The 21,409-nt window shown below is 40.6% G+C and overlaps 1 protein-coding gene across 1 annotated transcript in view; it reads right to left on the reverse strand.

Annotated features, from left to right (window-relative positions):
- The window catches only part of vat1 (vesicle amine transport 1), a 43,984-nt gene extending 32,475 nt beyond the window's left edge, over positions 1–11,509 (reverse strand). The window contains exons 1-2 of the mRNA XM_012872004.3: positions 10,844–11,509; positions 2,278–2,485 (exon numbers count right to left, since the gene is read on the reverse strand). Of these exons, the coding sequence (XP_012727458.2) occupies positions 2,278–2,485; positions 10,844–11,254 (619 nt within the window). The 5' untranslated portion in view covers positions 11,255–11,509. The remainder of the gene's footprint in view (positions 1–2,277; positions 2,486–10,843) is intronic.
- Positions 11,510–21,409: the final 9,900 nt, after the last annotated feature.

Raw genomic sequence — 21,409 nt, forward strand, 5'->3', positions numbered from 1 at the left:
GCCTGCCTGCCGTCTCTTTCATATTATTACATGAAAGCCGAGCACAAACAGGCCCACACCTCCCCACTCTTCTTCTCTCTCTGGCCCCGTCACAGCAGATACCTTTGATCTGTCTAATCACTGAGCATCAGCGACAATTTTGACAGAATCCTGGGTGGAACATCCCCTCGACACATAAGACACCCGGCATCGAGCTCCATGTGCGAACCCTGAGATTTACATGGGGAGGGGGCTATTTCACACCACAGGAATATCAACGCACAAACCATCTAGGCATGTGTTTTTTTTACAATGCTAATGTCCGGACAGCAGGAGATTAAAGTCTTCCCTGAGAAACACGAGGCGATCTTCTGACTAAACCAGCGGGGGGGGAAAGTGCTTTAAAACCCATTTCCACAGTGTTCCTCCTATAAGGAACACGTATTCTGCACAGAATACTGCAGCATGTGTTCTCACAGGGGTGGATGACATCACCGGGAGGATATGATAAAGGCAAACATTTGGGATTCTCAACACCACCAGTCCCACAGCCACAACGCTGTTAGCTATTGCTATAAATTGCAGAATGTTGCACTTACAAATTCACTCCCGTCCAACGTGAAGGGACATGCGCACCTGCACTGGCGGGCTCCCAAAGCGTTATCATTTTTTTCTGTTTCCCATCGAGAATAAGGCCAGATTTCATTATGTGCTCCGAGCCATTTACACCCACACACACACTGTCCCAAATGTAAACGCTCCGTTCCTAGATCCCCCTGCACAAGAAAAAGTGGGAATGAGAGGCAAAGCGATGATGCAGAGAAGGGGAACAATATCCTTTAACTAATAATTTCGTTCCAGCTGGCCTGAGTGTGAAAACACAGAAAAAAAAAACCTAAAAGCTCTCAGGCTCATCACGCCCCGAAACAGGTGCTTTCTATCCCTCACTCCCCATTCTTCTTCTGTACAGCTCTCCCATTCTGAACTTTGGCCTCTAAAGCACAGGTGGCAGGTGTGCTTACATTAGCGCAGTCATGCCAAGAGCACAACACTGAACTGATGTGCATCTCACACTAGTAAAGCGTGGAACCTTTTACAACAGCTTTAAGATTAATGGAGAAACAGATGCAGCAGCAAGAAGTGCAAAATGAGAAGAAGCCTCCAAACCCCTCGAGGTTGTGAGCTTAATGCAGCTTTACGAGTTTCTTATTTTTTCCTTTCTGTTTTAGTAGGGCACACTTTAATATTCTAATATGTATTGAGGCTGCTAACGACAGCACGTCGAAATAGCTATTGCTAAGGGCAAGCAAGATGGTCCTGTAGAGGAAAACCTGGAGGGCTCATTAAAATGTCCCTGGATCTGCATCAGAACTGCTGCAGGAACAGGGCTCAGTGCTGAGCTGCTTTTAAAATGATGCACTTTATATTATAGTACCAATTTTATATTTTTATGTAATTTTTGTTTTTATAAACCTGGGTTTTATCCATCCATATTTCGTTTACACCAATCCGTAGATTTACCCCAGAGACACACTGTCAACTATTTGCTTTAAAGAATAATGACAACCAATCCAATGTGAGAAAAAGTGATTATGTTTGTAGTTCTACTGTTCTTCAATTATGCATTATGTGTCGTCATTTCTGGTTTAACTTTCTGTTCTCTCTCTTTTATCTTGATAGTAGGTACATCTGGTCTGACGTTCTGTTAACTGTGACATCATCCAGGGAAGACGGCTCACACGCTATTACCATCTAATGTAGAACAGATTACTAGATCAATGTGTGCTTCTGTGTTTTTTGTTTCTCTTGTTGTGTCTCTGCTCTGTCTTCTGTAACCCCCAGTGGGTCGAGGCAGATGACCGTTCATACTGAGCCCGGTTCTGCTGGAGGTTTTTCCTTCCCGTTAATGGGGAGTTTTTCTTCCCACTGTCGCTTCATGCTTGCTCAGTATGAGGAATTGCAGCAAAGCCATGTACAATGCAGACGACTCTCCCTGTGGCTCTACACTTCCCCAGGAGTGAATGCTGCTTGTCGGGACTTTGATGCAATCAACTGGTTTCCTTATATAGGACATTTTTGACCAATCTGTATAATCTGACCCAATCTGTATAATATGATTGAACTTGACTTTGTAAAGTGCCTTGAGATGACATGTTTCATGATTTGGCGCTATATAAATAAAATTGAATTGAATTGAATAGTTTAAATTTCCTCCTGGAGTAATTTAAGAATTTCTCGTTAATCCCTACCTGGACCTGTGAACAACTGACTGAAAAGGTGTTCGAGGCTGTGCCGTACCTGCAGCAGAATGGATGAGGACGCTCTGGTTGGGTCGCAGGTTGCCAAAGTCAAACAGCATCAGGTAGGCGGTGATGTAGTTGACTGGGAGGGCAGCTGCCTCCTCAAAACTCATCCCGTCCGGGATAAGGAAGGTGTGGCTGGCGGGCACCACAGCCACCTCCTGCCAAAGCCCAAAGCGGTTCAACACCATCACCTTATCACCAACCTATAAAAACAAGACGGCAGATGAAGAGATGGGATCGGTGAGAATCAGAAAACAAAAGTAGTTTTCATCCAGGTGGCCACTTTTTGAAGTTGTTAAAGACATCTAAAAAGAATAAATTTAAAATGAGTTATCAACTGATAAAAAAAACAATCTGTACATTTTTCTTGAATGGACAGAATAGGCTACTACACATCAGCAGTTTTCCTTCTGTACATTTGTACCTCATTATTTCTTTTCATAGTCCTATGAACACTGACCGAATACCCCTGAATGCTGCAGGAAAGTTTATTGTGTTTGGCTAGTAATTGCTAACATTCACAGCGATGGTTGCTACTTTGCAAAAACTCATAAACGGACAAAACAATCAAATAACATTTAAAGCAGTGGCTCATAGGAGTTTCAATGGTTATTTTCGGATTTGCTTTATCAGCTAGCTGTGCAGCATTGTTACGGATGCTTGTAAACATCTTTACGCTGATGACACAGTGGTTTATTGCCGTGCAAAAGTGTTACTGCTGTGCTTAGGTGTCTACAGTCTGCATTTGACTTTATTCAATCTGACGTGCTTAATCTGAGACTAACCCTAAAGACTGATACCACAAATGTCCTGCTGTTTGACAACAAAAAGAATCTTTCACAAAATCTCCCTTCCATAAAAACAATGAACATATACAGCAATGGAGCTTGTTGAAACTTACAAGTATCTTGACATAAGAATGGTCAATAACCTTTCCTTTAGGTCATATATTGAACATGTTGTAAAGAAGTTAAAGAACAAGCTATGTTTTTTCTTCAGAAAGAGTCTGCTTTTTCACTGCAAGTAAGCATCTCGTCGTAATGCCCTTTCAGCCTCTAGATCACGATGATGTTCTTTACATGAAAGCATCTGCCACCTCTCTGCATATGCTGGATGCTCTCTATAATGGAGCATTATGGTTCATATCATAACACTGTACTTTGCATTCTCAGGTCAACTGGCCATCATTATCAATCTGCAGACTCATGCACTGGTGAACTTTTATCGATCAAGCTGTTGTTAGACGGTTCCCGCCTTCTTTAACCTCCTACATGTCCCTTAGACTGAAACGCATTTCTTTCTCTGCCCCGTCAACTTGGACCTCTCAACAGAGTAAGATTGGAAATTATCCACATTTATTCCTTTGAGACAATTTGAACTTATTTTAAGAAAAATAGAAAGATAGTCTAATGAAACTTGTTCTTTTTACATCACATGAGTTATCTTAGATTGAATCAAATGTTTTATTTTTATCGATTGTACATTTTTTGTTGTTTTTGTGTTTTATCCAAACAGGTCTATCTTGTTAGTGAGATTTTGGATCTCAATTAAACAACCTGCATAAATAAATAAAAAAATATAAATCGTGCTAATGCTAGCTTGTGTGTATATAGAAACAGAGGAGATTTGGAAGTTGTGTCATTTAAGGCTATTGGTGTCCTCCCTTTATCAGGAACACATCCAACAAAATTTTAATTATCTTTGCTTTAAAAAAGTTTATTATTTGGTCATGCTTATGTTATAGCAATATAGCTTCCAAACAAGTAAGTATCAAGTTAACTAAATCTAGTTAATTAAATCAAATCAACAGTACAAATCAGGGCTGCCGATCATCAGGAAAATATTTAATACTTATATTTCTATTGCTGAAATTGCAATTGTGATATCGATTAAACCCCATCATCCTGACATTTTTTCTTTAAAATTACACAAAGACACGCCCCTCCAAGAAAAAAGAAAAAAAACTCCAGCCAATAAAGATTAGGATGATAAGGATTTAAGTGCAGTTAGAGTCAATCCAGGTGGCAAAATACATATGATACATAGATATGCAACGTGTGACTTAATGAAATTAGAAATATAATATACCACCTAATACTGCCTCCAGTCAGTGTTTTGTGAGTTTTTTGTTGCACTCACTGATGACGCATGATAACCGAGAGTTGATATATGGAGTAGCTGTAGTACAAGGACAGTATTTCAGAGCTGTGAACGATTAAGGGTTTTTAAACACAAACCAACAGACCAAAATCTTGGGTTGACAACCGTTCAAGTTGGGGCTGTTGGTGACCTGCCATGCGACGCTCACTGTTTCACTGAAACAAGTGTGCAGGATGCAAATTGTGTGGCAGGACCGGTAAGAATGGGAAATATTGTTTTGCCTAAAGCAGCAGTTGACATGCAAAAGTGAAACCACCTCATCTAGTGTCATCATGAGGCCAAGCAGAAAATACAGCTGAAGCAGGGCAGAATGCAAAAGGTCGTAAGAAACAGAGTACATGGATGGTATAATGGATCAAACGTCACCAATTAAAAAGGTGACAGATTTAATAAAGAAGAAGATCACCAGAGTTTTGGCTTCTTTACAGTTAAAAAGCAACACGCTGCAAGCCGTGAATTCCCACCTCCTCTGATCCCAACCTTTCCTTATCAAAGCAGGATCCTCAGATACACAACTGTCTCTCGCCAGAAGAATGAGCCATGATATAAACTTCCGCCCCGAGCTCCTAGACCAGCCAATCAGGAGAACTCACTCTAGGGACACAGGAAACAGAGACGACAGCGGCATTATAACTCTCTTCCTGTTTTCTTCCTCCCCCCCTTATCCAGTCCTCCCAACATAGCCTTCCCTCCCACCCTATTTCCATTCTCCTCACTTTTTCTCTTCCCTTCTTTCTCTTTCACTTCCTGAAGTCCTTTTCCTCTTACAACTTCAGAATGTCTTCCTTCCCCTTCTCCAGTCCCCCCCCCCGGTCTCATCCTGTCTGTCTTGTATGGCGCTCCTTCTTTCATCCTCAGCCTCTCATTTTGTTGTGTTTTTTTCTGCTACCCCTTGTGAGGAATGCCCCCCTCCCTTCCCTGCACCCCAGACACACACACCACCACCATCCATCCCTTCTTCCTCATCAGCGTAACAGGACAATGGGGCCCATCTTCTCCCATGGCTTCTCTCTACTCATCAGCCTCCCTGCCAGATTCTTCCCCATGGCTGAGCATAAGACAAGCTCTCTCCTCCTGGGAACAAACCCTCTCTCCACCCGGACCTCTCTAATGGTCCGGAGGGAGCCATGCGTCTCACTGTCAATCCACTCCAATTAGAGAGAGCTCTGTCTCTTTCTTTCCGAGTCCCCCATCTCACTGTCTGAGGCCCTCATCTCACTGTCTGAGTCAGTCCTTTGGTTTACTTCAAACTATATATTTTTTTATTTTGTTGCTATTGGTTAATTTCTTTATTCTGTCTGCAACTCCATTTTTTTTTTTTTTTTGTCACGGCTGTGGAGTCTTCAAACTCATCAAGCTCACTGGATAATTGGGGGTGCAAAAAAAAAAAAAAGACAAGAAAATCGATATGCGGGGGAGTTCAGGCTTTTACAGGAAAAATAAAAAACATGACTCACGCCGTCGAAAGGGTCTGCCGCTATTCTTTAGAGCCCCTGCAAAGCATGTGAGTTACTGTCAGTCATACTGCCAGATTAGGAGGAACATTCAAAGCCAAGCAAAAAAGGGGCCTTGTGACACTTCTGTTTCAACATCTTCACAGCGTGACACATAGACAAGCAGTCACTTCTTGCATTTCCTCTCAGCTTTCTTTCTGGGCAGTCACAGTGGGGGTCAGGAGCGAGGGGGGGGGGGGGTCACCAAACAAAGACACTTCCAGTTAACTGTATATGAAAAGACTTAATCAGATGGTGATTCAATTTCATGGGTATGCAGGCCTCCGAGTCAGCACACTTTGTAGTTTAGAGCTTTGACATGCTCAGCAAAAAAAGAAATAAAAAAAAAACAGAAAGGTAGTCAGATTTGTGTTTGTCAGAGTGTTTCTGAGTCATCTCTGAGGCAAAAAAAGGCTCAATTTAGCAGTATGACCAAAGGTTGTGGTGTCGCTGTACTTTAAAGCTATAGGTGGTAATCCTGTTCAGAAACATTTTTTGTTATACTGGGTAAAATCGTCCTTCCATCCGGACAGTAGTTAATATATTATGTCTTCACAAAAAGGAAGTAAAAAAAATGGTTCTCTGTGGGAGCTGCAGACCTGTAAAAAAACTATAACCTCTGTCGTTAGGTCCGAAGGGTAGGGTTTTGTCAGAGTTTTATTCCTGCTCTCCCCCTCTGTCCCTCAAGTTATGGGGGAATCGCCTTATCTATTGGTTCTCCCACATGCCAACCATTCTGACACGCTCACGTAACACCAGTGTCCATATTCTTTCCTTCTAAGGTCCCGCTTGCTAGCTGCGCAGGCACACTTCTAGTGTTCATGTATCCAGTTAGCTTAGAGGCTAGGTTAGCGGTTAGCCGTTCATCGTAGCTCCACTGCTCTCACCGTAGGCTTTGAACATGGCTGAAAGTCACAAGAAGCAAACTGCGATAATGTTCATGAGAAGAAGAGGAAGGCCTTAGTAGAAAGAAATAAGACCAGAGAGGATTTGGAAGATTTTATTCACGCGATCCCCCTGAAGAGTGGAAGAGCAGGAAAGACGGTCTTGCACATGCAAAGATATTGAAAAAGGGACTTGGGGGAAAATTCCGGTAAAATTGCCGACCCTAGCGGTGCCTTAACACCATTTAAGTCATATACGATAAACTCAATACCTTACCCACAGACTGCACAATCTAAAATGCAAGTCTGGTTTTGCACTAATGAGCTGTTTTGTATCGATTCAAATATATGTTGCCTATTAGCATTTTTTCTTTCGCTCTTTTTTTAAGTACATTTTCACAGATTAAACTTACTTAACTAATGAGATAAATGTTATCCTGGTTTATTTGCGTGTTTGTTTTTGTCAGATCCAGACTTCTGACCCAAATTTCACATAAAAAAGTGGATTGGTTGGGTTTGACTCAGGTTCCTGACTGTGCAAGGATAAACGGGTAAAGGCGATAGATGGATGCACAGGTGGATGGATGGATGGCAGACAGTGGTGATTTTTGATACTAGTCGAATGGGCGGTTATCCAGGGTACCATTAGAATGGGGGTGGGAGTGGGGGTGCTCAAGCACCACTTAAAATATGTACAGTTTATCTTTCAGTTGTGTCATGAACACGTTTTCTATCATTTGGGGTTGGTATCCCTGTGTGTTGTGAAGGTGTGAAAGGGAGTGCAGAGACTATCTTAGGTAGTTTGTGAAAGACTGCACTGCATTTTCTTCTCTCTTATTTTCTGTTTAAATTGGTAAGTGGGGGGTGGGGGGGGGGGCAGAAGGAGGAGTTCACCCAGGATGCATTTCATGTCCGTCATGAGACTGCGCTGAGAGCAGCCGAAACACTTGTCACTGAAAAATACTACGTTCAAAGCAAATGCTGAGTTTACGAGTAGAATAATTACTTATTTAAAAAAAAAAAAAAAAAACTTTGTCCACACACGATTAACTTGAATCAATGATTTTCTCAAATAAGAAAGTAAACACATTAGCGTTATCCTTGCACTTAAGTAAACTGTTCTTCATGAATATGTCATTGAAACAAGGCATGTTTATTGACGGCTGTAGCTGTGTGTGTGAGAAGTCAAATTTTAAGAATGAGCTCAAAACATTTGATGTTTCTCTGTTACTATCCATGTATCACCATCTCATTTACGCAACTAATAAAGTTATCTTCTTAGAAATTTCCACAACTGAAAAAAAAGTTGGTAAAATAAATCGCTGTTTTTTTGTCTTTGTTTCGTTCTTTGAATTGTGCAACAGCTGTCCAGTTGCTTGTCATTAGAGGTATTCAGTTATAGTCCAGTGGGTAAAGGGGTTTTCTCAAGATGACTAGATAGACAGGAGGGGGGTGGGGGTGATGGAGGAAATACCAGACGAACAATGTGGGCCGATGGGAGGTAATTGAGAACACATGGGTCAGATCCCTCCAAAACTTACCAATGGAGCCAGCTTTCATGTTTTTTAAACATGCCTGGAAGAAAAAAATAAATAAAAAAAGTGCTGATATTTGGCTTGAGGGAAGCCTTGGTGTGATTTGTGATGTTTCCACTCTCTCCTCGCTTACTCTGTTACTCTTCCCCCCCCCACCATCCCACTTAGGTCATGTCGGGTGAGCTCACTGCAAAAAAGTATTGCAGTAAAATAAAATAGATCTGAAAATCAAAATAAGAAATGGCATCTAGCACCAAACGATTAAAGGAACCAGGCAGGGTAAAGTCTGTCAGCCAATCAAACATAGATCTACATTCTAATATTAATATATGTTTCTCAAAAAATAAATCTACACGTTGTTTTTTTTTTTGAGGACATTATTACATATCACAATTCATACGTGTATTTATGCAATCCTAAAAGCTTATTTAATTTGTATGAGGGGCAAACAAACGAGAGAGCTTGAAATGCCAGAAAAATGACATAAAATCACATTTGATTTGATGCATATGCTGTTTAATCTGTTTACAAAAGCATTATGTGTTTAGGAGGAAACGCTCAGACACACCCATTGCATGTCTTTGTGTGTGCGTGTCTGTTATAGACAGAGAGAGCAGCAGAGAATTGAACCTCCCCAAATAAAATCAGCATCATTGTGGTCAGCAAATTCTCTGAGTTAGAAGTAAAAAAGAAGAAGAAGAAAAAAAAAAGAAACAGGATCTCCTGTCATCAGAGGGACCGGCTCTTAATGCAATTAGCAGAAAAGCCTGTGAGTGGATGTGAAAGTGTGATGACAAGCTGCATGTGTGTGTGTGTGTGTGTGTGTGTGTGTGTGTGTCGTTTGTGACCTTTAAATCCAATCAACATCTCTGACAATGAGGGATACAGAAATAAATTAACATGGTTGAACTTTCATCATACAGCCCTGATTCCAAACCCATCCATCCATCCATCCATCCATCCATCCATCCATCCATCCATCTATCCATCCATCCATCCATCCATCACTTGGCAGACACATGAGCCACGCCCTGCCAGGTGAATTCAGTCTGCTCCTGCTTCCCTCACACATGCGCTAATCACGATGTTATCCAGAATATGATGCTGAAACAATGTGAATCATCGCGCCTAAATTGCCTTTCCGAGACGTTGCTGTGGTGATGCCATGCAGCCAGGAGAGAGAGCCATGAGCTGCCAGAGCTGCCTGTGACTCATCATGAAATGCAAGAGACACTTACAACCCTCTCAGCCACAATCGGCGCGTTTGATCACTTATAGTCTTAGTGTCAGGTTATAATTTCAATTACAATATATAGATTTTTTTTATTGTTGCAAAGATATCAGGGCCTGCAGTCTTGCAGCTGCGAGGACAAAGACGACCCCACTGTTCACACCTCACGGTGTCTGCTTCTGCTCGCGCCGCGCCTCGCCCTTTTCCACTCTGCGCGTTTGTGCGCCACCGTCGCTCCCGGTAACAAAAGGCGTCGCTGACTCCGATCTCCTCCACCGGTGTCAGATTGCGTCAACCACAGTGGCCTCTTTCCGATGGCTCTCCAAAATAAATCGCTATTTCCAACAAAATCAGCGTCTTTGAATTCAAAATAGCCAGTTAAGTAGATTCTGGCACATTATAGTCTTAATTCCACGATTTCCCTCCCTCTTTATAATTCCCCATTAAGCACGTTGCGCTGTTCATGTTCTAAATATGTAATAATAAAAAAAGAATTTGGCACAGAGTGCCGAGTGCTTTAATTCTGAAGGCAAGAAAAAGCCAATTTCCTGTCTAGCAGCTGCCAACTTGACGCAGCGCTCCGCGCCGTGGCGCACATCAAAGCGCACAGCAGCGTGGGTGCCGCGAGCGTGGATGGCATCCCACGGATTTGAACGGGCTTATTTAGCTTTACGCTTTCAACACACGCACCCTGGATAGACAGAAACAACAGATTGCGTCTTTGAAACTTATCTGTAGCCTGTATTAGAAGTTGCGGTTTTAAAACGCGAAGAGACACATGGGGCGACGCCTGCGTCTGGCGGCGCGGCAACTTGTGTCACCCAAACACTTGATCTCTATTTTTTGCGGAGATCTAAGGATACAACGTCCAGCAAATAAACCAATAAACTCAACTTTTATGCTCCTCAATTATTCAGACAAGCGAACGAACTGAATGGGCTGCATATTCACTGACATTATAAGCGTGATAAAAAATGCACAAGTTGAATATTATTATGTTTTTTTTTGTTAAAATATATTGGTTTATTATCTGAGCTTTGAAGCTTGAAGTTTATTATATTGTGCCTGTGACACAATGAGGCTGCGCTGCCGTCTCTGAGCAGCCAGTGAAGCCTGACACGCCCATGTCCACAAAGCGCCCAAATCAAGTCGACGTTAAAACAATGTGCATCACTTACATTATGAAGGAAAACAAAAAAACACATCAGAAAGACATATGATGATTGCATTCAACAAAGGCTGGTGCTGGCGCGCTTACTTTTCTGTCAGTGACTTCTTCCCCCACAGCCTCCACCACCCCCGAGCACTCCATTCCCGGGGTGACCGGCGGGGACGGCAGCCGGTCGTAGAGACCCTGTCTCGCCATCAGGTCGGCGAAGTTGAGCCCGCAGACCTTGACCCGGACCAGCACCTCGCCAGCTTTGAGCGCCGGCTTGCCCTTCTTCACCTGCAGCTTGACTTTATCATAGCCTCCGTAGCCGGTGAGCACCAGAGCGCGGTAGGTGAACGTCTCCTCCTCGGGGGCCTTCTCGGTGGTCGCCGCCGGGGTGGCCGCTGCCTCCGCGGACTCAGTCTTGGGGGGCTCGGCTTTGGGCTCCTCGGCGGGCTTGGTCTCCTGCTTCTGGTCCACGGCGTTTTGCTGCTGGGCAGGTGCGTCCTCTCCAGACATTGTTGGGCAGATACAGTGGGGATTCTTTAAAAAAAAATTACTTTAAATTTTTGTTTGTTTGTTTGTTTAATTTCACTCTTCAGTGAATTTTCCAGGCGTGGACGGTGTCTCCGGGTGGGATGTGCACGGATTGCTTTTGCAAGAATAAAAAGCAAGTCAGAGTTTCTTTTGCAGCAGTCTTGCACGGAGACTCGAACCCCGACAAAGTGGGTTGATCAGTGGCTGTCAACGCCGCGCTCTGACTGAGAGTGTGAGTGGGGCGAGACGGAGGCAGACTGGAAAACACGGAAAAATTCAGGGATTGGCTCATGTGGCTGTCTGGGTTTGGCTGTTCGGATGGAGCCATAAATTATGCCCATATAGCTTTAAGCAGAGACATCAGCTGGAAAAAATACCCATTAGGAAGCACAGGCAAGTTTAATAAAGCGAAAACCTCCCTTAAAACTACTGGCCAGACTATTCTGTAACATTAATCCAACTCTAGCCATGGTTTCACCCTAAATGACCTGTTATCCTAACTGTTTTTTTAAATTTGTGTAACTACTTAATTAGTGTAATGGGTTATTTAATGTAAAATCTCCCCTCCCAAAATTTAGTCTTCCCTATCCATATAGAATGTCTCTACGTCTACCCCAAAATTACTCATGCACCTTGAACATTTTCACATTTTGTCATATTAATACAATGTGGATATAAAGAAAAAAATGTGTTTTTTCCAATGTTTTCAGAAATGTAAATCTGAAAAGTGTGGCTTGTTTCCCCCCCCCCCAGGGCAGCCTTATATTTACCTTCATCCATGTTCTCACTGACCGACCAGCACGTCTGTCGCTGCTGAAGCAAAGCCTCCCCACATCATGATGCTGCCACCACCATGTGTCACCGTTAGGATGCTGTGCTCAGGGTGATGTGCAGTATTAGTTTTCAGCCACATATAGCATTTTCTGCTAAAACATTCATCTGGCCGGAGCATCTTCTTCCATCTGCGGCAGATTTTTTAATGACTTTTTGAGGAATAGTTGTGCTGTCGGCACTTTCTCCCATCTGAGCGGTGTATCTCTGCAGCTCCTCCAGAGTTACCATGGCGGTCTTGACTGTCTGATTGATGCTCTCCTTGTCCGTCCAGTCAGTCGAGGTTGACAGCCATGTCTTTGTAGGTTTGCAGTCTTGCCATATCTCTTTCTTTTCTTAGATGGGGGATTGAACAGTTTTCAGTGAGATGTTCAAAGTTTGGCACATTGTTCCATGAGCTAGCATTAAAGTTCTCCACAACTTTCTCCCTGACACGTCTGTTGTGTTATTTGGTCTTCACGATGCTGTTTGTTCACTAATGCTCTCTAAGAAACCTTTGAGGCCTTCACAGAACAGCTGGATTCATACTGAGATAAAATTACACACAGATATTTACTCACTAGGTGACTTCTAAGGGGAATTGTTTGCAGTGTTTTATTTAGGGGTGTCAAACTAAAGGGGACTGAATTTATCCATTTCCCTCCACTTCATAGCTGTGCAATACTTATATAGCACATAAAATCTGAATAAAATATATTAAAGTTTGTGGTTGTAATGTTATAAAATATGAAAAAAAAAAACAAAAAAAAAAAACAAGAGCTATATATATTTCCAAATCACTTTACCTCTGATGTCACATAAGGTTTAAAGCAACTGACCAGAGTTCCTCTGGGTGCATTCATTTGAAATTTTCTTGCTTTTTCTTCCTCAGTGGTATGTTTTTAAAGAACTCCTTCAAAGCTGTTCACTTTTATTATGTGTGGCTGCAGCAAACCTGCATAGATCTTAGGAAAGTTTGGCAGCAATAAAATGCATGAACATGGTATGTGAAAGAGGACCAGATTAGCCTGGACTGGAACTGAAAATCACAATTCATGTGATAATCTCTCAAAAGTTGGTTTTCCAACCTAATAGTTACTTAGGCCAGCCAGTCAGCCTGATTCCTGTGAGTTTACCACAAATAGTATTAGAATTAGTAGTGCTTCTGTTTTAAAAAAGTTATTTGAAAGCCTTGCAGTCTGGCCACCCAGTTTTGTTTTTATCATCAGTGCACATTCGTTAGGGAAAATAGTTCAACGCTGGATAGTTTTTTAATAGTAAAGACAAAATCAGAGACAAAAGATGTCTCTTATCAATTACTGCTGACAGTTTTTCCCCTCTTTTGGTCTGCTTGCCAGATTTGCGTTTCAAAATGTGCTCCAGCTCTCCCATACAATAAATCACAAGCTACACTTGCACAGTTAAGGGATTTAAATTTATTGCTGCTTACATTTGCATTCTGTTTACTGCGGCGTGTTTTGCAGAGAGGTCTGTGAAACACCAGGAATGGGAGGAAGCGTCTGTTTATGCTGCCTATTCTACAGTAGGATTTGCAGGAACTTTTGGCCTGCGCACGGCTCATTGTTGCAACTTCCCCACACAGGCAGCTCAGAAAAATATGAGTTTGTGTTGAGGTCAGGCCAGTTTCTAGGTGAAAAAAATATTATCTGCTGTTGTACGACTTGGCCATGCGCGAGGGGAATCCAGAGCCGGCTGCTGGGATCACCTCTCTGAGCAAGCAAGCACAGACAGGGGACCTTTGCAAAGCTGAAGGTCAGAATTTGTGCAAATTTGGTGTTTCTTACAGGTTTCAGAATGAGAAATGGGTATATTTTGACATGTACACAATGAAACTAATTGTCAATGCGATTCATAATTGCCAAAGAACTTCAATCAACTGCGTAAAAGACCCGCATAGTGTCCATTAGGAAGACTGACCACAGGAGGAGTGGAGAGACACCTTGTGGCTCTAAAGTGCCACTCAGCACTAAGTCAGCAGTGTCCCAATCAATATGCCACAGGGGCTTAATGATGTATAATGCAGACATTATAGATCTGCTGCTTTGACACAAGCAAAATGTTACAAACCAAAATGTTTGTTCTGCCTAAATGCACCGAACTGCGCTGGATAATACAGCACTGTGCAAGACTTGAGTCAAGCCTTTTTTTTTTTGTCTTTGCAGTTTTCTGCCAAGAAGCCAGACTCTAATCTCTCAAACTGGTCTTGATCAATAGGTGTTTAAGCTGCTCCAGGGTCTTTTAAAGATTTTGATTGGGCTTTGCAGAGCATGTTCCCAATGGCGCCACCAGGGGGTGGCCAGGGGTGGCCACGGCCACCCAGTGCCATGTCACCCCACTGGCCAGTGTAAATTGCAGTAGCATCAGTTTAGCATTTCATCCCATTATGCACAGCGCTTTTATTTTTTATCTGCCAGTATTTACTTTCCCCTACTAATTGTTTTGATTTTCAATAAATCAATAAATGTGCACCTTATTCCTAATATAATTACACAATAAAAATGAATTGTTGTTCAACTCAAAATGTTAACTGTACTGTTATTGGTCTATGCACATTAGATCATTTGTAACATTAAAAATCAAACAATAAACCAAAAGATATTAGGCGTTTACTTAAGTCTTTAAGATAGTTTTTTTTACATGCAGCTTTACTACAACAGTATAATAAAACCCTGTAATTATGGCTTTTAGTTAATGTGTGCCACCCCAAGACTTTAAGTGGCCCCATCTGACCCCCCTGTGAAACATCTCTGGAGGCGCCACTGCATGTTCCAGCAGCTCAACAGGATTTGTTGAAATGTGTCCATCCCAGCTGATGGCTGAAGCTAAAGGAAGAGTAGTGCACAGGAACCGATGTGTGCACACCTGACGTAGTCTGAAAACTTCTCGTCTAAGTAGGTTACAGAATGCATAATGTTGCTCAGCAGGACAATCTGCCTGGATAGAGTTCTGTGTTCTGTTCCAAGCAAACAGACTGAGTCTGCAGGGAGCCTCTGAGGATGTGCCTTTTGAACTACAAACACACCCACGTTGCAGTTGCATTAAATTGAGAAAACACAGATTTAATAGACATCTATGAGGAGAATTAAGATTGAAATCCCCTTCGTGGCTGCCAGCACGAGTTCCTACCACAGATTTTATATTAATGCCTTTGTGTGAGTGGAGTCTCTTATCTGCTCATCGCTCAACTCATCGTAGCGGTTCAATGGCCTATTAAATCCGGTCACCTTCTTTCACCAGGAAACCGTAAAGCGTAACTTTAAACAACGGATTTCAGCTCCCCTGCTTACAAGTTTTAATATCTCTGAGGTTCAACGTGCGACCAAAACACAGCAGTCTATGAAACACTATGATGGAAAATCCAACATTGAGCAGCAACAACTTAAAAAAGATGTTATCCATGGGAAAAAAAGTAAATAGATGTATGAATGAATAGCAAAATAAAAAAAATACAGATATCAGAAAAAAAACGAGAAAAAAATAAGAGCAAAACTACAACAAAAGATTTAAAGACTTCAAGCCTCAAAACAGTCCAAGAAATCCATTTCCCAAAGTGGAATAAATAAAGTTATTTTGTTACATGTTATATTTTTCCTTAAATGTTTTATGCCCCTAATCATAATCCAATGTTTAAAAAAGGTTTAATTTAACAAATCATTTATTGGTTTAAAATATAGGGTTAAACATTTAAAATATATTATTTCCTTTGCTTTTTAGTTTTTCTTACTTCCAGAAATCTTACACAAACTATTGTTTTTCAGGATATAAAGTAATGAAAACTGGTGTTTTTTGATGGTGGGGAGGCATGGATTTTTCTAATACATTTATGTTTTATTTATTTTTAATTCTTTTTCACTTTTACACAGTAGATATAAAAAAGTCTTGAAAAGACCAGTCTGAGACAAATTTAAATCTTATCAAACCCAGTAAAACTTAATTGAAAAAAAAAAAAAACATACTGAACACTTTTAGGGAGAAAAAAATATAAAAATAAAAATCTACCACTAAATATAATCTACTTGCATATCATCTAATAAATGAGGATTTGGCTGCGTTTAGATTGTTCGGTCAGGGTCTTTCCACACCTGCCATATTTTGATGAATAAATGAATAAATTATTTCAGACAATCCAGTGAAATTATAAATTCAACACATCCAAACATTATGTATAAATAATAATATATATATATGATTATATTATATCCGTAATTTAGTGATTATGTTTCTCAAGTTAGACCTAAACAAGTATAGGCTCAGTTCTTTACTTGGCCTTTTCTGACATTATTTCTGTCACATTTTATGCCAAAGGCCATGGCAACAGAGAGCTTCTAAGGAGTCACTGGAACATTGTGAGGACAGCTGTCATCCAGAGGAGAAGATTTCACAACAACAACATTACCAAGAACTTGAAATCCCTCCAGCATTGATCAGAAAATTTGATAGAAAGTGTCCAGGGAGACTGTTAGGGGATCAAGGAGCTGCAGGAATTTCTGGCAATGCCTGCAATATTATCAATATGCAGTGTTAGAGTGGTAAATCAGGAGTATTTTCTTATGAAGGGAAACATCCAAACCTGATTTAATTTCAAAGTCATTTGAAGTCCCTTCAAAAATCACATGGAAAAATGTGTCATGATCTGATGAAGCCAAGGCTTCGATTTTAGAGCAAAAACACGGCAGATTAACCAAAGAAGACAACAGGCACAGTGAAGCAGTATCATGCTTTGGGACTGTTTTTTAGTCAGATAAAATTCGAGCCTTTGTTAAGGAGGAAGTATTTCTGAACAGCTCTGAACACCGGTACATTTTGGCACTAAACCTTGAGGCTTCTTCTAGAAAGCTGAATGCGCGTCATCCTTCAGCGTGACAAAGAGCTGATCCAAATCAACACAAGAACGGCTTCACTGGAAGAAGACGGCCCAGACATGAACCCGGCAGAAGATCTGTTGGGTTATCTGAAGAGGACCGTGCGCCACAGTCTGTCAGGTTTGGAGTGTTTTTATCGCAGAAGAATGGGCAAATATTTCCACGTCAAGATGTGCCGTGCTGATAGACTCCTACCCAAAAAAAAGACTGAGAACTTTAATAAATTCCCAAGCGGCTTAAACAAGGTCAGCTGAATGGTGTGCACCCTTATTCAACCACACTATGTTTGCTTTTTCACCATAAAAATGGCAGCTTGTCTTTCAACTGTGTTGTACAGATTATTGTTTTTTTATTTATTTATTTTTTATCTAACCCCCTCATCCCCTCACCCCCAGTATTTAATCAAAGGCATGCTACAAAGATAGCACTTCCACTGCAAATTAAATCAGTTTGGGGAGTGTAAAAAGTTGATGACCATTTTGTACAATTCAATGATAGAATTTGTTCTTACATTTGCTTTTATCACCTGGTTTAACAACATAGGAGACAAAATAGCATAATTGTTTACCTGATCTTGTATAATTTTTTTAGAGAAACAGAAAAGGCAAAAGATATTCTCCACTCCCATTATTACCCACTTCATGGCAAATTGAAGTCCCTACCATTTGGAAAGTGATTCAGACAGTATAGCAAAGCCCAGCAGATGGAAAAACCCTTTATTGCATATAATAATAATAATAATAATAATAATAATAATAATAATAATAATAATAATAATAATAATAATAATAATAATAATAATAACAGTAATAATAATAATAATAACTTATTATTATTAAGTTCTGTAAATAGGCTGACGTTTCCCCCCTCTGTTAAACCTGAATATTGCATTTTTTTGGGGTTAGAGTTAGAGTATGCTATGATCTTTGCAGCCCATACACAATGCAAGAACATGCTAGGATTGTACTTATTTATTAAACCTTGCAACAATTTAATATTAATCTGTGACCCTAATACTTCAGCGTGATCTACTTGAGAAAAGATGCTATTACTCAACTGTCTATGTCAGTCTTTAACATCATAGCAGCTGGAAACAGCAGACAGTTCTTGTAATGAATGAATACTGCCATCTGCTGTTTTATTGATGCCAACACTCAAGACAGTGAAGACATTTTTTCCCCCTACAATAAATACCAATAAATCTTTATTAGGCTGCAGCCTTGTCCTGAGCATATAGTTAGCTAAGAGAAGCGGCACCAGTGAAAACTACAATGAAAATATGCAGGCATATTTATTAGTTGTTATTTAATCAGTATGTAAGTGGTCCTTTGCGAGGTCTTTTGTGATTTTAATTAGCAGCAACTCTATATTTGTATGTTTTTCAAGCATTAAACATTCAAGTTGAATCACATTTACCACTTTTCCCTCCCCCTTTCACCCTGAATGCTGTATTTCTAATGCTTTTTTATTTATTTTTTGCTGTGTATGTGTGTATGTGTGTGTGTGTGTGTGTGTGTGTGTGTGTGTGTGTGTGTGTGTGTGTGTGTGGGGGGGGGCTTTTTAAGGGCACACCTGAAAAGGACGAGGTAAGAGCTGCACTCATAAATCCTCTCGATTAATGTCCAGATTCATTCACTAAATTCAATGAATTTGCATATTATTTATGAAAACATGTTGCGTAGATAAACACAGGTTATCAAACCTCCGTCCAGCTCTGTTAATTCTAACTATTTTTTCACTTACAGCTTGTGAAAAACTTACAGCTAGTGAAAACATGACATTTAAGATTAGAATATCACGTCAGACTGAAAAAAATAATAAAAACTACAGAAATGTGGTCTTAATGAAATGTAAATTTAATACATACTTCAATGTACTAAGGATACTTTTAATCTGTGAGTGAGTTGTTGGATTAACCCTAGGAAATGAGATTCAACCTTAGATTGCTACATTAGAATGACTAAAATATTATTCCGCTGTGCCTCGTTTATTTCATGACACATTTGGAAAACTGGCTGTTGGACCCCCAACATCCACCATTCTGCGGTAATAGATGCAGAATTTGCTACATACATTTTCTTGTAGCTCTTCAATAGCCAGTTCATGCTACTATATGTCATATTTTAACGCGTTTGTCTTGCGTTGGTTATCCTCCATTATTTATTTGCAGGTCAGTGTTCAGATTGTTCTTCATGTCATTGACTTATTTCTGCCCACATATTCGTGTCTTTCTTCCATTATTGGTGATTGGTGTGGATTGGTTAAATATCTGAGTGAAGCCTACCTGTCATGACCTGTCAGAGGATCACAGCTTCCTGACTGACAGCAGTAGGTGAGGATGGGTAGCATCTTCTTCTGCTCAAGAATGGCCATCAGCACCAGTGACCCCCAGGGGTGTGTTCTCCCCCCCACTCTGCTTTTCTCTATAGAAATGACAGACAGCAGACCCGTCTGTGAAACTCCTGAAATGCATGTACTACACTGCTGTCATTGGTCTGATCTAGGACATGGAGCAGTCTTCTCAATGGATCGGTTTGTCCACTGATGTAGCCAGAACCACCTGGAACTTAACCCACTCAAGACAATGCAGATGACGATGGACCTCCGGAGAACATCCCCACACTGCTTCTCCTCCTCATCCTCAGCAACACTGTTCCCTTTGTGGATCACTTCCTGTTCCTAGGAACCTCTCAGTATGGGGACCTGAGGTGGTCTTCACACATAGACACTGTTCAGAAGAAGGTCCAGCAGAGACTGTACCCTCTGAGGCAACTCGAGAAGTGCAACAACCTTCCACAGCAGCTGCTGGTCATCTTCTGAACTGCCATGTTCTGTCCCATGTTCATCTATCACTGTGTGGTTTGGCTCATCCACCAATCCAGAGAGATCCAAATTATTATACCATGGTATGGTATGATATGATATGATATGATATGATATGATATGATATGATATGATATGATATGATATGATATGATATGATATGATATGGTGAGTCTGCAGAGAGGATCATCATGGCTGACCTTCTCTCCATCCTGGAGTTGTACAGGTCTAGTGCACGCAAAATGTTTAGACTTTTATCTTAAGGTTGGAGCTACGGAGTGCTATTAGCTAAAACCAGCCACAGACTGACTCGCAGACTTCCCAATGAAGACATATGATAAGATAAGATAGACTTTATTGATCTCACAGTGGAGAAATTCACTTGTCACATCGGCTCAATAATCAAAAGAAGGTGCCAAAAGGAGGAAAAGGTGCATGAGGTATATACAGTGTGTCCACATATATACTGTGGATCAAGAGAACCCCCCCCCCCCCCAGACATTTACATAAGGGATATGAATATGTTTAACAATCCATTTTAAATTACAGATGCTAAGAAAACAAAATAGATTCTTTTTAAAATTGATACTCCTTTTACGTTGTTGTGGTATCTGCAACGTGAGATCAATAAAGCCTATCTTATCTTATCTTATCTTATCTTTGGAGAGATTGCCTTCCAGTAATACAACTTATTAATTTTAATTCAAATAATTAGAAATCAAAACCTAGCCAGGCTATGGAAACTGTTGCTTTTCACCATCTAATACATTACACTTCCAGGAGTTAAATTGAGCGCTTCTTATTTTAATGTATGACAGCCGTTTATTTTTTTGTTTTGACTAAATTCTTATGAAAGGGTTGGATATGGCATGACAATTTGTGTGAGCTGCTTGAGTTGTTGGCATGTTAATTAATGTATGAGTTTTCAAATGAGTAGTTTTTATTAATCGATTCCTTACCATAACGCACTTTCAAATCCGTTTCAAGTTTTGATCAACTGTAGCAGTCAGTCACCACTGGAGGGCGCTGCCGCTCTGCAGGCCAGAAGGAATGACTCAACAATGGCAATGAGTTGCAGCGTCACTCATTCAGAAAAACGTATCATGGGCTACTTAAAGTTGCATCTGCTAAACGAAAAGCTAAGGCCAAAAAACAATCATGTTAGCTCTAACTACTTCATTGAGATCTAGGAACAGCTGGACGAGCCAGATAAACGAAGAAGAAGTAGTAGAAGAACAAGCAGAAGGAGAAGATGATGAAGATTAAATATATTATTATTATTATTATTATTATTATTATTATTATTATTATTATTATTATTATTATTATTATTATTATTTGCAAAACATCCAACAAAGTTGTTTCCTAATATGTAGATTAAACATGTGGATTCTGGAATATAAACTATATTTAATGCTCGTAAAGATCTAAAATCTTTTCATAATGACCGTTGTTTTAGCGCACATCACCAGGGAGCAAACAGTTGATTTGTTTGTAACTTTATGAAAGACCCATTTTTGATTCATTAAAAAAATAACTCGTGGTTCTTTAATTCATTGTCAGACTCCTAATTCTCTGTAAATGCTACATCCCCGTGTGTCAGACGGCAATATCGGGAAGG

Source organism: Fundulus heteroclitus, chromosome 16, assembly GCF_011125445.2.
Source record: "Fundulus heteroclitus isolate FHET01 chromosome 16, MU-UCD_Fhet_4.1, whole genome shotgun sequence".
In the NCBI taxonomy this organism is placed as follows: Eukaryota; Metazoa; Chordata; class Actinopteri; order Cyprinodontiformes; family Fundulidae; genus Fundulus; species Fundulus heteroclitus.